Source organism: Amphiprion ocellaris, chromosome 17 (assembly GCF_022539595.1).
Source record: "Amphiprion ocellaris isolate individual 3 ecotype Okinawa chromosome 17, ASM2253959v1, whole genome shotgun sequence".
Classification (NCBI taxonomy): domain Eukaryota; kingdom Metazoa; phylum Chordata; class Actinopteri; family Pomacentridae; genus Amphiprion; species Amphiprion ocellaris.
The window spans coordinates 20,100,982-20,120,859 of NC_072782.1; the positions used below are offsets into that span (position 1 = coordinate 20,100,982).

General features: G+C 38.4%; 1 protein-coding gene across 3 annotated transcripts in view; it reads right to left on the reverse strand.

The window, feature by feature from the left end:
- Nucleotides 1–52: 52 nt before the first annotated feature.
- Nucleotides 53–19,878, reverse strand: part of LOC111565803 (membrane-associated phosphatidylinositol transfer protein 2) — a 189,019-nt gene continuing 169,193 nt past the window's right edge. For all 3 annotated transcript variants that reach the window (XM_055019434.1, XM_035946332.2, XM_023266050.3), the window contains 8 exons: nt 18,776–18,924; nt 18,471–18,587; nt 17,404–17,520; nt 16,694–16,842; nt 16,454–16,603; nt 14,776–14,959; nt 14,567–14,695; nt 53–13,677 (listed from right to left, as the gene is read on the reverse strand). In XM_055019434.1, coding sequence (XP_054875409.1) covers nt 13,306–13,677; nt 14,567–14,695; nt 14,776–14,959; nt 16,454–16,603; nt 16,694–16,842; nt 17,404–17,520; nt 18,471–18,587; nt 18,776–18,924 — 1,367 coding nt within the window. In that variant the 3' untranslated portion in view covers nt 53–13,305. The remainder of the gene's footprint in view (nt 13,678–14,566; nt 14,696–14,775; nt 14,960–16,453; nt 16,604–16,693; nt 16,843–17,403; nt 17,521–18,470; nt 18,588–18,775; nt 18,925–19,878) is intronic.

Sequence of the window (19,878 nt, forward strand, 5' to 3'; positions counted from 1 at the left end):
CATAGAAGGTTGCTGCGATAGTCCAGATAATAAAAACCCACAAACACATGAGTTACTGTCCAGTTGTATTTATTCCACGGTACAGAAAATGGTGAAGAGCTTCGGGGCCCAGACTCACAGATCTGTAAGAACTAGGAGACATCAGTAGCTACTGAACATGTGAGAGGAGTAACTGTGATCCTGCTGCAGTACTTTGATCAGTGGCTGTCAGTGACGACGATCAAAGGATCAACTGAAACTTGTAGAAACGAGTTAGAGCAGCTACCATGATGCAGAAATATTGTTTTAATCCAATCTGATCACATTTATAAGCAGTGTATAAACATTTCATGGCACTATAATGCAGCAGTAGGCAGATATACGGACATTTACAGTGTATTTATGCATACATTCATAAAACATTAAAATGTATAAATTTAAAATAAGAGCTTAAAGCAAGTCACTAATTGTTTATAATCCAGTAAAGGATGTGGGGGCAGTTACATTTGTAACAAATAAACATGTTTAAAGGTGTGTATAATAGCATACCACTATGCTATAAACCATTTAACTTTATTAAATATTTATACACTGCCGATATGAAAAAGATGGGGTTAAACTAAAGCCTTACTGAAACATTTACAAATCTGAACATGTAAATCTAATCTCAGATACTGTGTTTAGTAATTATTGCCACCATGCAATCTAACACAATACCATCTGTCAAAGATCTACAGTCCTACAGGATTTGTGAAATTTTAATATAGAGGTTTATATACAAAATAGTCCCAAATGTTGGCGTTAAATGTAAATTTATATAATAAAATGTCAGCACCACTTTCTAAAAAGGTAGCCTTCAACAAAGATTTATTCATTGATAGTTCGGGCATGAATAAATATTTCATTTGGCAGATTGGTGGAAATAAATTCTTACTCAGTAATGTGTCTGTTTTAAATTCTAGCAATCCTTTTATAAATGACCCTGGATTTATTCTGCTATTATTGATGTTGCTAAGTGACAAATTTAGAATTTTGATCATCAATGTTGCAGTTGTAAAAATTAATTGTTTTAGGGCCAGCTGTTTGACAGAAATCCAGATGTTGAGCAGTCAAAGAGTTTGGGAAGATAAAGTTTACCTCAGAACAGAGACAAGCTGTGGGTTTTGAGTCTTTACGCTAAGCTAAGCTAAGCTAACCAAATAGTTTTTTTGTTGCTGTTGCTTTTACAGACGGAAAGTGCGACATGTTTTGGGCCAATTATTGAGCTTTAGAGGTAACAGTAGCTCCAGTTTATCGATGCTTTCAGTCTCTGTTGTAATCCAAGCAGGGCTGTTACTAATGATAATTTTTGTTATTGACTAATCACATCTATTAAATGTCAAAAATACTGAAAAGATTCATTTAAGGCTAACATAGTCTAAAACCAATCATATTAAACTGAAACTGAATCAGCCTTTATGCTAAAGCTAAGCTAAGCTAACCAAACTGTTGTGTTTACACTGCAGAGATTAAAAATAAGTCAATTTGTAATCTCTACAGATGTCGATTGGTGGATTTTATCACCTTTGTACAGAATCAGTCTTTTCCTATTTCCCCTACACTGAATTTTTTATGCTATGCTGAGCTAAAACTATTACTGTGCGTTCATCTTTAAGTTTTTGTGCTCAAACTAGTTGTAACAGATCAATTTGTGAGCTTCAGTGATGTTCAAAGGCAGATTCTATTCTCCAAAAATCACCACAGCAACTGACTAAACCAGATTGTTGTTTCCACTTGTTTAAGTTTTTGCACGAATTAAACAAACTACGTATAACATGTCAGTTAGTGAGCTTTAGACATGGAAGTCGGGGAATTTTGCTACATTTAGGCAGACACGTATTTCACACGACATAAACAGACCAGATCTAATGAATCAATCTGTGAGCTTTATCGAACAGTTTTTAAGTTTTCAGTCTTCATGCTGAGCTAAGCTGGATAGTGATTTTTACAGGTACACTACCGTTCAAAAGTTTGGGGTCACCCGGACAATTTCATGATTTCCATGAAAACTCATACTTTTATTCATGTACTTAACATAGTTGCACAAGGGTTTTTTAATCATCAATTAGCCTTTCAACACCATCAGCTAGCACAATGTAGCATTGGAACATAGGAGTGATGGTTGCTGGAAATGTTCCTCTGTACCCCTATTATTCAATTAAAAATCCGCTGTTTCCAGCTAGACTAGTCATTTACCACATTAACAATGTCTAGACTGTATTTCTGATTCATTTAATGTTATCTTCATTGAAAATAACAGCTTTTCTTTCAGTAATAAGGACATTTCTAAGGGACCCCAAACTTTTGAACAGTGTATTTATGCGCAGATTAAACAGACTAGTAATGAGTCAGAAAGATGCTGGTACGTGTCAAAAATAGGACAAAAATGTCCATAGTGACTTTTCAGCCCAGGATACTGGTCAGATGTTGTTGTTTTGTTCCATTAACAGTCTAAAACCTGAAGATAATCAGATAATTACCATAGAAATGAGAGAAAACGAACATCATTCTCAAATTTGAGAAACTGTTCTTCACTATTTTTGCTTTAAAAATCTTTCAAATGATTCTGCAAAGCAGTTTCTGATAATGATTTCATTATTTAGTTGACAGCTGGTATAACATTTAGCATTTCCCGAAGTACCAAACTACTCTTTTACCTATCAGTGAAGCCAGTTTATAACCCTTTTAAAGGCTGCATTATTAGAAAGTGGAACCACAAACTAACACTGGACTGTGTTTAAACTGAGCTGAAGATCTAGAAACGTGTTGCTTCTTATCCAACAGTGGCAATAATCTCAAATATAATCTGTGAATTGTTCCATACATAACATACGTCATTAAACAGTGAGGACATCGTGGACAACATAACAGGTTTATTATTGTTAAGCATGAAGGTTACGTTGTTCCAATTTGATTAGACGACATGCAACAGCTTGTTAAATAGTTTTTTCTTTGTTATGGGGTTTTACTTTTCCATGCACCGCTGCTGACTGACAAAAACAGTCTCGAGTTACATTTCAAAGATTCTGTAAAATACTCCAGTTTGAAAAATAGGTACAGCAAGTCCTATAAAACACTCAGCAGTAGACTGACTGTTGTAAAGAGACAGCAGAGGTCGACAGAGGCTGGAATACAAATAGTCTCCAGGAGGTGTGAAACACAGCTGCAGGCGGTGTGTGGTTGTGTTGTGGAGGGTTGTGCACCTGCTGTGACTGAATATTGCACTGGTAAACACAAAAACCTTCCCGCGCTGGTCCATAGACTTAATGACAAATAAAATGCTACATATTTCAAATATATTTCACCTGAAATTTCTAGAGTAACATTGTGATCCTTACATAAATAAATACCTCTCAACCATAGAAGTCCTACATATACATCTTTACAGTATGTACACTGATGCAGCCACGGCTCCTGAACAGTCTCAGAATCCGGAGGGGCGGACTCAACTCAGCCGAAGGGAACGTTTTACAAAAACCTGGCACCCACCGCAAAGGTCCAGCACTTCTTTTTAAATAACTTATTGTCCACAATTTCAGCTCCGTCTCTGCCCTCATTTCTATTAAAGACACTTTTCTTTCTCATACAAAGACAACACAAACAACATGGAGCCACAGAATGCAGTCAAAGCAGTAAGAAATGCTCTCCGCACACACTGTGCTTACTATCATAAAAGGTTGATGCAGTCTAAATCAGGGGTTTTCAAACCGGGAGGACCTCCCTGTTCTGTAAGACAAAAGGAACTGGTGCATGCAATTAACACCAAAAATCATCCTCACTTCTCAGAGGCATAACTTTGTCAGAAACAACTGCACTGAAGTCATTTTTAGAATCAGTAGGACTTAAACTTTTTAGAATCTCATTTAATCTAACATCCATCGCTGGTAAACATTCATAATCTGCTCCGAAGTCAGAGGAGGCTCCTATGACTGCAGAGCTTGCCTGAGAACCATAATTTTAGGATCTTCTTCAGTATCACATTAATCCAGTGATAGTTGTCTTTACATTCACCGGTACGCTGCAAACAGGAGCTGATAATAACTAAGGTGGAATACTTTTAATGATGCCAAAATGTAAACAAATGTACTTTTTTTTTTTAAGTTCCTGCACAGTTATTTTGTACTCTCCATGTTTTAGCATTTGAGTAACCGAGCTAGTCACTGCTTTCAGAGTAAACTTTCTATAAATACTTTGTTAAATAACAAAATAAATAAACTGTTAAGAGTCCTTGAATCATTTTACTAAAAATATTTGACCTCTGTTGCTGAATCAAAACAAAGATAGTCTGCTGACTAAGGTGCTAGAGAAAGGGTTTTAAAATGAGTATTTTTCATTCAACTGACACAATATTTATTCAGATGTTTAGAAGAGTCTTTAAGGATCGTGTCTTTTAATTAAATTACGCATTTAATCGATACCTTAACATTTAAACTTGTTTGGCAAAGTCAAATCTTTTTTTCTTATCTGGAAAGAATGTGATTTAAATGTGCTATATAAACAACACGGACTTTCAAAGCATTATGGGAACTGCAGTTCCAAGACATGAATCCACCAATCAGACAGATAATAATAATAATAGAAGAAAAGCTTGGAGGGTGCAAAAGGGGGTCCAGACTTTGAAAACCCCGGGTCTAAATACTTTTCTAGACTTCTCCACGTACTGTTTGGCACAAATACTTACATTATTTTTAACTCCTGACAAAATGTACAGACGTGTGCATCCTAGCACATACAGTATATCCGGACATAAACGATAAAACGCGTCATGCACTACAGAGGTGTTCAAACGTAACAACATGAGATGGTAACTACAGGATATGTCCACCTTAAACTAGTGCAAAAATTAACAATGAGGTTACACAGTTGATTCACTACAGTGCTAGAGAAAGATTTTGGCTTCTGTTACGGGCTGAACACGTCACTGATCACACATGTTGAAACATAGTGGAAGCAAGACGTAAACGACAGCAGAGTAAAATGAAGCAAACAAGCGGCAGAGCTGCTCCACACATCTGTACTCCAAAAGCTTACACAGAACTAAAGGAGAAGTTGACAGTTTGTCAAGGTTATAATGCAGTCAGGTGCTAATTTCAACACTGAAACCACTTTAGGTTGCTGGGATCCTTCTTCCTAATCATGCTCCCAGTGTCGTCTTGGAGGGTTTCCTACGTACAGCAGTTAGCATGATCAGTCTGTGTGAACATATTTGACAGATATTGGTGCACTTCCCTGTGATTACCATGTGATAAAACAGTCAATTATGATTGAGTAAAGAAACTATAAATAACAAAATATGTGATTTTTTTTTTCATTTTGCCCATCACCTGCACCTCGTTTCCACACAGCTCTGTGTACATACACTACCGTTCAAAAGTTTGGGGTCACCCAGGCAATTTCATGTTTTCCATGAAAAGTCACACTTTTATTCATGTGCTAACATAATTGCACAAGGGTTTTCTAATCATCAATTAGCCTTTCGACACCATTAACTAACACAATGTAGCATTAGAACACAGGAGTGATGGTTGCTGGAAATGTTCCTCTGTACCCCTATGTACACACGTGGACAAAATTGTTAGTACCCCTCGGTTAATGAAAGAAAAACCCACAACGGTCACAGAAATAATTAGAATCTGACAAAAGTAATAGTAAATAAAAATTCTATGAAAATTAACCAAGGAAAATCAGACATTGCTTCTGAACCGTGGTTTAACAGAATTATTTTTAAAAATAAACTCATGAAACAGGCCTGGACAAAAATGATGGTACCCCTAGAAAAGACTGAAAATAATGTGACAATAGGGACATGTTCAATCAAGGTGTGTCCTCTAATTAGCATCACAGGTGTCTACAAAATCAGTCTCGTTCTACTTATTTCTCTAACCTGATTTCTTCTAACAAGAAAAACCCTAATGTTCTTTTTGACACTATTGACAATCTTGTTGCGCCCTCTGCACCTCGTGTGCCTGTTTACTCCAAGGAGGACTGCAATAACTTTATGATGTTTTTTGTGAGCAAAGTGGAGGATATCCGGGCCAACATCAATACACCCCAGACCACTTTGTCCTCTTTTGAGTTTGCCCCAGTGTGTTCTTGGTCTTCATTCACACCTGTCTGCCTACAGGATGTAAAAGCGTTAATGGGAAAAATGAAAATATCATCAAGCCCTGCTGACATTATTCCTACATCATTCTTTATGAAAATCTTTGATGTCGTTGGTCCTTGGGTTGTAAAACTGATAAATCTTTCTTTTGAATCTGGCTTGGTTCCCAGTTACTTTAAACATGCTGTGGTAAACCCCACTCTGAAAAAGACACACCTAGACCCTTCAGAGCCTAAAAGCTACAGGCCAATTTCAAAACTTCCATTTGTGTCAAAAATTCTGGAAAAAGTAGTGGCAGGCCAATTGACGTCCTATATGGAAGAGCACAAATTGTTTGATTCTTTTCAGTCTGGATTTCGAAAACTTCACTCCACTGAACCCGCTCTTGTTAAAGTTGCTAATGATGTAAAAATGGCTGCAGACTCTCGTTGCTATACTGTACTTGTGCTTCTTGATTTAACCTCTGCTTTCGACACTGTGGAGCACAGTATATTGATCAGTCGTCTCGAGAATGAGATGGGGTTTTCTGGATCTGTCCTCAAATGGTTTTCCTCATACATACGTGACAGAACATTTTGTGTTTCTATAAACAACATAATGTCAGATGTTCATGCTTTGTCCTGTGGTGTTGCACAGGGGTCAGTTTTGGGCCCCGTTTTATTTTTACTGTACCTTTTGCCTCTTGGTCATATTATTGACAGATTTAAACATGTGTCCTATCACTTCTGCTGATGACATCCAGTTGTATTGTTCTTTTAAAGAGTCTGAATTTCACCGTTTGACATTGTTTCTCGAGTGCGTATCTGCTATCAAGGACTGGCTTACATCAAACTGCTTGCAGATAAATTCAAATAAGACAGAGACACTTATCTTTGCTCCTGATGATAAAATTGCACTGATTAAGCAGCTTCTTGGCTCACTTGGCCCCACTGTCAAACCCAGCCTCAGAAACCTGGGGGTTGTGTTTGACCAGGCCATGTCCTTTGAAACACACTGCAAACAGGTTGTCAGAAATTGCTTTTACCATCTTAGAAACATTTCTAAAATTCGGAAAATGCTGTGCAGGAATAGACTTAGAAACAGTCATTCATGCATTTATATCTTCGCGGCTGGACTATTGTAATTCTGTTTTTGCTTGTCTGAATCAGACTGTCTTTAGAAAATTGCAATTAGTCCAAAACTCAGCAGCTAGACTTTTGACAAGAACCTCAAAGAGATCACACATCACTCCCGTGTTATCAGAGTTACACTGGCTCCCTGTGAAATTCAGGATTGATTTTAAGATTTTAGTTCTCACCTTCAGAGCCTTGCATGGTCAGGCTCCTCATTATATATTGGATATGTTGACTCCATACTCCCCTAGTCGTGCTCTTCGTTCTGCTGGACAGAATCTGCTTGAGGTTCCTAAGACTAACTATAAAACTCGAGGAGAGCGATCATTTCAGTTTGTGGCCCCAACTTTGTGGAATGCTTTACCAATGTCTCTCCGTTTTGCTGAATCTGTGGACTCTTTTAAGAAGGGCTTGAAGACACTGCTGTTCAGGAAAGCATTTGGTTGACAATTTCTTTCTTCTTCTCGTCTTGTATATGTATTTTATTGTATTTATTTTTTATATTTAATGTATTTTATTGTTTGTTTTATTTTCTAGTATTTAATTGTAAAGCACTTTGTGATTTTTATCTGTGAGAAGCACTTAAGAAATAAACTTTACTTACTTACTTACAAACTTGTAATTAGTCAGTCGGCGTATTTATAGGGTTACAAGTAGTCACTGTGCTGTTTGGTGACATGGTGTGTACCACACTAAACATGGACCAGAGGAAGCAAAGGAGAGAGTTGTCTCAGGAGATTAGAAAGAAAATTATAGACAAGCATGTTAAAGGTAAAGGCTATAAGACCATCTCCAAGCAGCTTGATGTTCCTGTGACTACAGTTGCACATATTATTCAGAAATTTAAGATCCATGGGACTGTAGCCAACCTTCCTGGACGTGGCCACAGGAGGAAAATTGATGAAAAATTGAAGAGATGGATAATACGAATGGTAACAAAAGAGCCCAGAACAACCTCTAAAGACATTAAAGGTGAACTCCAAGGTCAAGGTAAATCAGTGTCAGATCGCACCATCCATTGTTGTTTGAGCCAAAGTGGACTTCATGGGAGACGACCAAGGAGGACACCATTGTTGAAAACAAATCATAAAAAAAGCCAGATTGGAATTTGCCAAACTGCATGTTGACAAACCACCAAGCTTCTGGGAGAATGTCCTATGGACAGACAAGACAAAACTGGAACTTTTTTGGCAAGGCACATCAGCTCTATGTTCACAGACCCAAAAATGAAGCATATCAAGAAAAGAACACTGTCCCTACTGTGAAACATGGAGGAGGCTCTGTTATGTTCTGGGGCTGCTTTGCTGCATCTGGCACAGGGTGTCTTGAATCTTTGCAGGGTACAATGGAATCTCTTGACTATCAAGGTATTCTAGAGAGAAATGTGCTGCCCAGTGTCAGAAAGCTTGGTCTCAGTCGCAGGTCATGGGTCTTGCAACAGGATAATGATCCAAAACACACAGATAAAAACACCCAAGAATGGTTAAGAGGAAAACATTGGACTCTTCTGAAGTGGCCTTCTATGTGCCCTGATCTAAATACTATTGAACATCTGTGGAAGGAGCTGAAACATGCCGTCTGGAGAAGGAACCCTTTAAACCTGAGACAACTGGAGCAGTCTGCTCATGAGGAGTGGACCAGAATACCTGCTGAGAGGTGCAGAAGTCTCATTGACAGTTACAGAAATCGTTTGATTGCAGCGATTGTCTCAAAAGGTTGTGCAACAAAATATTAAGTTAAGGGTACCATCATTTTTGTCCAGGGCTGTTTCATGCGTTTATTTTTTTTAAATAATTCTGTTGAACCACGGTTCAAAAGCAACGTCTGATTTTCATTGGTTAATTTTCATAGAATTTTTGTTCATTATTACTTTTCTCAGATTCAAATTATTTCTGTGACCATTGTGGGTTTTTCTTTCATTAACCGAGGGGTACAAACAATTTTGTCCACATGTGTAGATATTCCATTAAAAATCAGCCATTTCCAGCTAGAACAGTCATTTACAACATTAACAATGTCTAGACTGTATTCCTGATTCATTTAGTGTTATCTTCATTGAAAAAACTGCTTTTCTTTCAAAAATAAATACATTTCTAAGTGACCCCAACTTTTGAACGATAGTGTATACCACTCAACCACAAGTCCATCCGTATGAAAACATCCACGACCTTATATGTTTTATCCATTTCTGGTTTTTTCCCGGTTTGGAATTTGCCTTGCCAGACTGTGTATGACACTATGTTGACAGTCAAACTGTGTGAATGTAAAATTAAAAAGAATACACATGCTAACTCTGGAACGTACCGAGTAAATGCATAGTGCTTCATATGTATTCGAACAAAGCATTTCACAAAACTGGCTCCATATCTGGCAGCCCCCCTCCTCACTTATTTATCAAAACACGTTTTAAAAGTGGTGAAATGAGCCTCTTTCCCATGTTTGTGGTGAAGATTCAATCAGTGTGTAAAGAAATGCATGTCTTTGCATTGAACACAAGAGGGCATAGTCCAAATATTACACAGAATTACACACATCAAGTAAAACTGAGTGGAAACGAGACATTTAAGTGGAAGCACATTAGTAGAGGGTTTCTCAGTGGCCAGTGGATTATGAGTTACAAATTGGTTTCATTTTTCCTGCAGGCACCTGACTGCTGTTTTAAGCCCTGAAAAGCTGCAGATGTTTCCTTTATTTAGTGATCTAAGCACTAGAAAATCTGACTACATTGTACATGTTGTTTTTGGATTGCAGACATGAGGTGGCTGCTTCTTCTTCTACGTCCCCTGGTTATGAAAATATACAGTTCAGTCAACGAAGCAGCAAAATGATGTTTGCTCTGGGAAGTCGAAGAGATGACCACAATCACCACTGAAAGGATCAGTCCAACATTCAAGCTCTTTCTTCAGTCCATTTGGTACGAACACAAACAGGAAATCCTGCATCTCAGTTCAGTCTGAAATGAAACAGGCTCCTCAGCAGAAACACCAGCTCCGTCCTGTACAATCAACAAGAGCAAAAAGCTGGGGAGCACCACACAAGTGTCGCCCAGCAGCAGCAGCAGGTGTGGGAAACAGAACGCCACCAGCAGGTGGACCAGAGGTATTGCAAGCAGATGAATATATAAAGGGATTGTTGCTGTGGACTGTACAGAATTTCATTTGTTGCTTTAATGCTGCATGCCTTGTTTTCCAGCCTGCTTTTCCCTCTGTGGAATAAATGTCTCGTGGGATATTAAGGCCTTGCACGGCCCAGAGGCCACACTGAAAGGGAAACGACTACAGAGACTCACACAGAGAGGAATGAAAACTGGAGCGGCAAAATGCAAGCTGTATGCATTTAAAAACATCAGTGATTAACAAGACTGTTTCACAAATCTACCTCACACCTGTTAAAAGGATCAGTTCATCCCAAGTACAGATTTACTCACTCATTGCTTTTGGTATCTATAAAGTCAGAAAGTTTTGGTTTTATGTTTAACAGTTTCTCCATCTCAAAACTGTGAAAGTCAGTGAGAACATGTTTGTGCTCATAGCATTAAAAGCTTACATTCAGACAAGACTAAGCTAAATGCTACAGTCAGCATGCTAATGAGTACGGTGCTTACCATGTGTAACATCTCTAGCTTAGTGTCTTAGCATGCTAAGTTTAATTTTGTGTGTTTTGGTCATAAGCCAAAGTATTAAAATTTTGATCTGTATCATATTTTGTAGTAATCCAACCGGTAGTTGTTGTCAACCGGATGATGGTGCGAGAGGAAAAGTCACCGGATCACCAAAGTCAATAGACTCATGCTCTAAACATAGTTGTTCAGAAGTAATTTGATTGGATTTCGGCTATTGATAGTTAAAATCTTGATAACAGGTTGTTCAAAACAAACAAAAAAGGTGTTCATGTGCATCAAAACTGCAGAATGTATTGTTGAAAGACTGAGTGTTGAATCGTGGATTCAGGCTGGATTTCAGAAAGTGTAAAAAAAAAAACATTCAATTTAAACTTAAAAGCTAGTAGTCTACACTGTAATATGTAGTCAAATTTAGAGTACTGGTAACCTGGATCTGGTGATACTGAATTGTTTGTATCTGGATCAGGGTCATTTAATTGAATGCTGCTTTGAAAAACCAGCGTAAAAGTAAGTTCGATTATCCTTAAGAGTGGATAGAGAAAAATGAAATTGAAATAAACATTTGAAACAACACCACCCTGGGCATCACATTTATCTTTCAAACATTTTCCTTCGAATTCAATTCAACAGTTTCCCTGGATAAGTAGAAACTCTGACTGCTAAAGGCACTAACTGAAAAAGAGTGAGGATTTATCCTCTGGGGACCATGAAGATCTGAACTGTATCAAATCACACAGCAATCCTTTTGAACCATGTGGCTCAGAATCAAACACGTTAATCTTATGAAAGGAAAATCGGGGCTTTTGGCCAAATAAACCCCCCCCCAAAAAAATAATCCATCCTGTATTAGAACTTTAAGACTTTAGGTTTCCATTGCAGGTGAAACAACTTTGGCTGCAATGTTACCTTTAAGTGCACCAAAACAATGAGAAATATTACTTCATGGATGTAATTCCTGTTCTATGAGCACGTAGGAAATAGAACAATGGAGGTTTGTTTTGTTAGCCAGTGGATTTTGCGTTGTGGCATTGTTTTAGAGGAGACTGCTACTTGATGTGAACATCGAGTGGATAGAAAAATGGCCTGAAAGAGGTTCTACAGGAACAGTTCTTGTGGTCAGATCCCAAAAAACCCTGAAATGATGCACAACTTCCTACAATGGAAAATAATTTGCTCTGAACCATTTTCATTTGTAAAGCAATTCCACTGAAATGTCCGTTGATCTCCACCTTTAAATATCTCTGGTAGATGCGTCTAATTATTATTATTTTTTTCTAAAATGTGGATGAACTGACCCTTTACAGCAAGATTTCATTCACGTTTTACTTAAGCCGTGTTTCCATAACATATTTTTATGCACATTTTCTTCGATCGCATTAGAAAAATCTAATGGCAAAATAACAATAGAACAAAAAAATTATTTTGCAAACCACACTTTAATGCTTGCTAGAGATGGTTTTCATAAAGTCAAATGGAAAAATTTCTTCTGAGCAAGTTCTGATGTAGCGAACATTTTACTCACTTGACTAATCTGTGTCTTTTTTTGTTGTCTTCATCTCCAAACAGTTTAGAAACGTGTTCAATGCCAGCTGACATAAAAGAATAATTGCTACATGCCCAAGTGAAAACAGCTGGTAAAGACGTTTCTCCATTGCGCTCATAGATGACAAAGTTTCACATGTTTCTTTTTCTTATTCAAGGTTTTTTAGTGGCTGGCAAACAATTAGTTTTGTTACTGGCTTGTGACGATACTATGGAGCCTAGTTTATTCACTCTAAAGTAGTTAGTTGGAAGCAAATCTAATTATCTTTTTTAAAAATTTTATGTAACATTTGACAGTTAAATGGAAACACGGCTTTTGTCTGCTTCTCTTTTTGCATCATGAGGGTTTTTATACTTATTGTCAGTCCTTGCTGGGTAGAGTGTAGGAAACAGTGGGACAGAAACAGAAGTGAAATTATTGGCTTTTTGCCATGACTGGCAAATGAATGTGGCCTCAGCGCCATGTTTTGGTGAAGGATCTGGCTCTGCGGTTTGCCCTGAGCTCATGAATGTGAATGCTTGGACAGTGTGTTGTTTGGAAAAGGGAAGGGAGGGGGTCCCATTACACGAGATTAGTTTAAGGCTTACAATATTTCATTTAATCCTTCCTTGTCATTTTTTAAGTAATTAGCGATGTATCCTATAAAAGTATTACAGTAAAAGAGTCATGCTACACAACTAGTTTGTTCTCTGTATGCCACTTGGCCTGATTAGTCCACTCCTCCTGGACAGACCCCTCTTTTCTAAACTCTAACAATCAGTTTAGTGTGTTATTCATGCTACATCCCTTTAATTTTATAACCTACAAATCCTCCATCCACATCCTTTTCTCCACCCTTTTGTCTTCTATCCAGATATCATGGTAGCTCAGGCTGGGTCCTTTAACACCATAGCTCCATTTTCAGACCTTACTTGGGGCCAAGTAACCCTCCGCTGCCCTCCCTGGTGCTCCCGCTGCGGCCCCAGCAGCCTGCAGCGATGCTCATACTCCGCTGGGTTGCTGCCGTGATGCCTCGTTCCCGCTCCACTTCACACTGGCTCAACGTGCGCTCAGTCCGGCCCGGCAGGTTGGGGGAGCCGGATCCAGACCCTCCGGGCTGCTGAGATGCAGAGATGGTGCGAAAGATGTGGTTGCGTTTGCGGAGGAAGTCTCCTCCGGCTGCACCCAAGCCAAAGCTGCCCTTACGGAGGACCATGCGGGTGCTGGCAGACTTGGCCGGGCGAGACCTCTGGTTGTACTCTAGTTGGGAGAGGTGGGAGGCGTAGCCATCCGGGATGAACTGGAACAGAAATCACATTAATTAATGGACAGACAGAAAACCCCCTGACAGAGAAGCAACTGTAAACTGTGTTAACTGTTTGCTAGGACTGCAAGCTACACTGACAGCTTTCAAACTAAAATGAACTTTAATTTTTAGTTTATTTATTTTTTAAATTTAACCGTTATTCGACCAAAACAGCATTTTTGTAATTGTAAAGATTAAAAGTTCTGGTGGTGTTAATGCATATGACATTATTTTTGACAAGGTATTTATTTTGGGGGGATTTTGAAAATTCAACCTCTGCTCCCATAAATACAACAATACTTTGTGTACACAAAAAAAGTTACATTTTGGACCTTAAGGACAAAAATGTCCCCACTAAAACCCATTACAACTGCTAGTTTTGATCCCCCAGCCCTTACAGCATTAAATCATGCATTTTAGGTTATTAGGTTTCTATTGTGAATACTTACCTTAATAATGCCATTTTAAAAAAATCAAAAATAATTTTCTGCTTGCCACTCATCATATGGAAATTGGTTTTATTTGCATGTTTTTTTTTTGTTTTTTTTTTAAAAAAAAGAAAAAAGCAAGCACAAAATGGTGAAAAATATCGATCAAGATGACCAGTATAATGTTTTGTTTGCAACCCAGGAAAAATATTTACTGTCATAGACTAAGAAAGAAATATTCCCATTTAAGAAGCTGGAATCTAAATATTTAGACATTTTTTTCTTTGAAAATTATTCACACCAATTAACTAATTGTCAAAATAGCTAGTAATTGATTGAATAGTTGACAAATAATTGATTAATCATCAATAGACTGCACAAACACTAATGTGCTGTAACTTACTGATGGGTTGTACTGCAGTATGAAGGCTCTAATATCCAGATATATTTCATACCTGACACTGGTGCTGCATCTTCTTTGTGGGCCTTCCCACTATGTAGATATGAGAGGGAGGCAGGCCGATGGATGTGTACACCGAGATGTCCTTGGTAGAGCCATAAGCTGCAAAGATCCTCATGTGAGCCTGGTAAAAGAGAGAAAGGTCAGATTCTTTTTCGCCAACTGAAAAAGAACCTGTTGCAGACTCACACCGGCCTCTCTTACCTCACTGATGAGGGATTTGAGAAAGTTGGCCTTGTGTCGAAGCGGGTCATGAACCAATCCGTCACAGAAGGAGACAACACCATGAGGAAAGTTATGCTGAGAGAGCCACGCCACGACACGCTGCTTCTGCATGTCAGGACGACCCGTTACATAGACTATGAGGTAACCCAAGTCCTGCCAGTACCTGCAGACCGTAATGAACGAAATGAGCAAAGTGTTCAGAGGCAAAGCAGAGTCACAGTTAGATGAGCTGAGTGGCATCAGCTGCTTTATTTAAGCTCCGGAATAAAAACATAAAATGACCACAAGAAAGGCAAAAAACTATGAGCAGACCCAGAAACACAAGGAATGGACATCAGATCAAAGGAAACCTGGATTTTGGCACAATATGGGACATTTTTGGTTTCAGCCAACGCCTCTGGGAGATGCAAGGAAAACGACAGATTGTTTTTGCATGTGTGGTTCCCACTGTGAAGCCTAGAGGGGGAGGTGTGATGAGCAACACTTAATAGATAGATAGATAGATAGATAGATAGATAGATAGATAGATAGATAGATAGATAGATAGATAGATAGATAGATAGATAGATAGATAGATAGATAGATAGATAGATAGATAGATAGATAGATAGATAGCTTTATTTGTCATTGCACACTTTCATATACAATGAAATTACATTGAGCTGCCCTGCCAATGACAGCTCCAGCTGCTGCGCAGTGCTGCGCGGCGCCTTTCTTCAGGAAAAAAAAGAAAAAAACATGTAGGGATCTGGGTAGGGATAGCAGAGGGTAAAAGAAAAAAAAGGCTCGTTGTATCAAATGAAACCTCCAATAATCAGTATTACTACCACAACATCCAGCAGAGACACACACTGAGAGGGACCATCAGCAGTTGTTCAGCTGGACAATGAGCCCAAACACCTCCAGGCTTTGTGCAGGCTGGTTGACCAAGAAGCAGAGTGATGCAGTGCTGCAACACGTGACGTGGCCCCCACTACCACCCACCTAAACCTAGCTGAGATGATTTGAGATAAGTTGTGTAAAATAAAAAATATAAAAATAAAAAATCTTTGAATGAGAAAGCGTCCAAACTTTCATATATCTAGATAACCTCTATGTGTATGTATTCACTCCCCTTTGACATTCCCCCCTTTTATGCTTTTCAACACTGAATCATAGTAATAACCCCGTTTAAAGTGAGCTGTCAAATTCGACACAGGTGTGGCCAATTGTTGCTAGACATCACTCATTACTGAAATGGAGATCAGCTGAATGTAGTGAATGTGTCATAAGTAATTGTAACATAAAGGCACGTGTATCTGGAAGGTCCAGTCACTGGTGAATCAGTAGTCCTAATTATTACTACACCATGAAGACAAAAGAACAGTTCAAGCATCTCCCTATGAAGACGTTATTAAAAAGTATAAGTCAGGAGATATATATAAAAAAAATTCCAAGTCACTGAATACAGTACAATTGGAGTACAATAAAATCCATCAATAAGAAATAAAAGGAACGTGTGTAAGTCTGCCTATAATAAAAAAATTATCCTTAACCATGATTCAATGTTGAAAAGCAATGACAGAGAAAAATTTCCAAAGGGGGTGAATATTTTGTAATATACCCACTGTATATAATTGCAGAGAAGGCATAAAGAATGTGGTGGTAATCTCCTCACCTCACCACATCCACAGCTCCAGCTCGAACCTTTGGATCGCTCCCCATTATAGACACACTGGCAGCAAACGACCCGTCAATACTGAATACAACAAATTCGGTTCCTCTGGGTACAATGGTGAGATAGCTGTCTGCAAATGTATGGTCACCCCTGCAAGAGGAGTTGAAGATGTAAAAGAAAGATATTTATGATAGAAGACTTAAATATGTACTTTTTTCAGTTGTAAAAAAGTCTATATACCTGACCACCATTTTGACAGGATACACCCCGATACCCAGCCTTCTGCTCTCAGGGATTACATAAGAGATACGTCCACTGTTGTTAGTGAGCTCAGTGTTAAAGTACACCCACTCTCCAGAGGGAGGCTGGGTCATGATGTGGATGTCGATCTGCAGGAAGAAGGGAAAAAAAGATTATTACACTATAATAGAAATAAGGTTCTGTACACATCTTCCAGCAAAATGCAGCTGAAACAGGTGTTTCACAGCTTGAGGACAGCAAACTGTCACAGCACAAAAAAGCGGGGCCTGGAGCACACTGCTTACTTCACAGCTTTTTATTGTGCAAACAGGTTGAAAGGTTTTTGTTTGTTTTGGATGGATAATAGATCCAAAGGTGGGAGTTGCCATAGTCCAAGTGCCTCACACCTAATACCAAGTCAGAAACAAAGGAAAGCAGGCCTCTTTACAATGATAAAGGTACAAAAATAATTTTAAATAAGCAGAACAAATTGTTGTCAAAGCTAACAAACTATTGTCAAAGTTGACAAACCAGAGGGAACATGACAAATCAATCAATTTTAGAGGGGGAATATCTTGTAACAGAAAGAAAAATACTTCTCTTAAAGTTACAATGAGAAACAGTACAGATGTACAGTTGTATGTGTCTGCCCAGATAGACAACTTGGAGAAAACAAAAATGTTTTGTGGTTCCTTACAGCTGTCCTTTACCTTCTCTCCAGTGAGGGTCACCATGTCCAGCGGGCCATACATGAAGCGTCCCATCACTGTCTGTGCTCCGTCCTCCGTGAACACGGCATCATTCACGCGGTGATTAGCTGTCACATTCTGAGAACAAGAAATCCTTTTCACTTCTCAACAAAGAGCTTCAAATTCTATACTCTGCTCTGATAAATCATAAAACAACTTTTGTAGCAGCCAAACTGTGATTTGTGTTGATTTCTTTCTTTTTATTAGTATGTTTATGTGAATTGGAGAAATGGGAGAGAGAGTGTGTGTGCAGGTGTGCCCTTGAGGAAGCTGTAGGTGGAGCCTAAGGTGAAGGCTTCAAGACCAGCTGCCACAGCATCTGGGTGTGGCTGAGGAAGGAAAAAGTTTTTTGACCATGCAGCTGCATGTAGTCTAAAAAGTCTAAAAAGACTCTTTAGTTTAAAGCTTTGTCATTTTATTTTTCAACTTATGTGTACATTCATTCAAGCAATAAATAGTCATTGGGAAGAACTGGATCCACTTCTAATCATCTTTATCTGCACGTGTCAAGACACAAATCCAACTCAGCCATCAGTAATAGTAAAGCAGCAAACTAAAGGGGTTGGCTGAAATTGCTGTTCCAACTTTGAATCAGAGATATGTTGAAGAACTTAGAAACATGATAAATCTCTTTGTCTCCATCATTTTAAAAATTTCTCTCTTATCAGTAATAGACAGTATATAACAGTCATCGTGTTGCTATGTAACTGTCAAGCTAATCTGAAGAGAATTTATGAAAGGTCATGATAAATGTGAAATGTGCATTAGCCAAAAGCAAAAGTGTTTTTACAGAAACCTCAGGTTTGCAGTGCTGGAAAGTGTTAATATATCTTTGCTACCCGTCAATACCTGAAACTAAAACTACATCCTTGGATCAGTTCAGCAGCTGACAAATGTGCTGAAATGGAAATACTGTAAATGCCGATTTAAAAAAGACTACATTACATCTAAGTTTAGAAGTTTTGTCGCTCCTCTCAATCCAAAGTTCAGTCTGGTGGAAATGCACTTCAAACAGAAAGACATTTTACCCGAATTTTAACATGGGTCCTCTTGCGAAGCCACTTCTCTCGAGGTTTGGACGGAGTAAATTCAGACACTTCTTTACCGTCCAGCTCCAAAATACTGGAGTTCTCGTGTCTCATTACCTGCAGCAGAAAATGATGTTACAGCATCTGCGAGTCTCAGCATCATCAGCTAATCTGGAGCTAGAGCACAGATAACTGCAATCAAGTTTTAAACTGTATTTGCACAGCCTAACAACTTTATATATCAAATGCGTAATTACGTTTACTATTACGCTTTGCTACTGAAAAGAAATCAATAGCAAGATAACCTGTCTGAGCAGGAATGAGACGACGTCTGTGGACTCCCAGTAAGAGGCGTGGAAGAGATGAGGCAGAGCCACTGTTGGAAATGCTGTCAGGGCATCAGGGCAATATAGAGCGTAGTCCATCCTCTTACTGCCCCACCAACGAGAGGCAACTAGAGCAGTGAGGGAAAATAAGACAGTCACTGCATCCAGTACGCTGATTTATATTTGTGTTCATTTTACACATAAAGAGAAGAAGTCAGCATCATAAGTCTATATTACAGTAAGGATTTGACTAGGAGGCTCTAGACAACTAACTATGAATATAAAGAGGCAGTGATTAATTGTACTAAGGTGTGAAATGCACACTCATTAAAAAAACACCTGCTCAGACTCTAAGTGAAGCTGGTCAAATGTTTTATTTTTTGGTAGTCTTGTAACGTAGTGTTTCATAACCTTTTTTGACTGACGTACTTCACAATCCCGACCTGATAGACTCAAGTACGCCCTCAACAACACCACTGTCTGTTCAAAAAGTGTTCTTATGATAACCCTGTCCAGTATATTGTTTTGGGCAAATTGGATATAATTTATATCTTGCAGTCTAGGTTATGACTGTGATTATTGGTTTTGGTATTGGATTTTTCATACAACTGAATTGTGTAGGTTGGTTTGGCCATTTGATGTTTAAAAATGTTATGCATGATATATTACTTACTGCAAGAGTATTCTAATTGTTTAGCCATTACTTTTGCTAGTCCATTGTTTTTAAATGAAAGAACAGTTTATTCATTACTTTTCCCAATATATTTCAGCAGTTTTCCATTCCTTCTAGGTACCTGTTCACATATTTTTCATGTCCCTTAAATTGCAATGCCTGACTTGGGTAGAGCAGTTTAGAGCTGCCTGATTGGTGGCATCAAAATCAATCAACAATGCTTCAACATCAATGTTTTTAATTGCTACATTTAAAATAAAATTTAGTTCATAACAACACGTTTCTCTGCTATGTCATGATGTCAGTTGGTTAGGGTTAGTAAAGGCAGCAGTTAATTTTCGGTGCTATTCAGCGTGGAGGGACTCTGCATCTGTTTACTTCTCTCCTTTCTCTGTACTCACATATACTG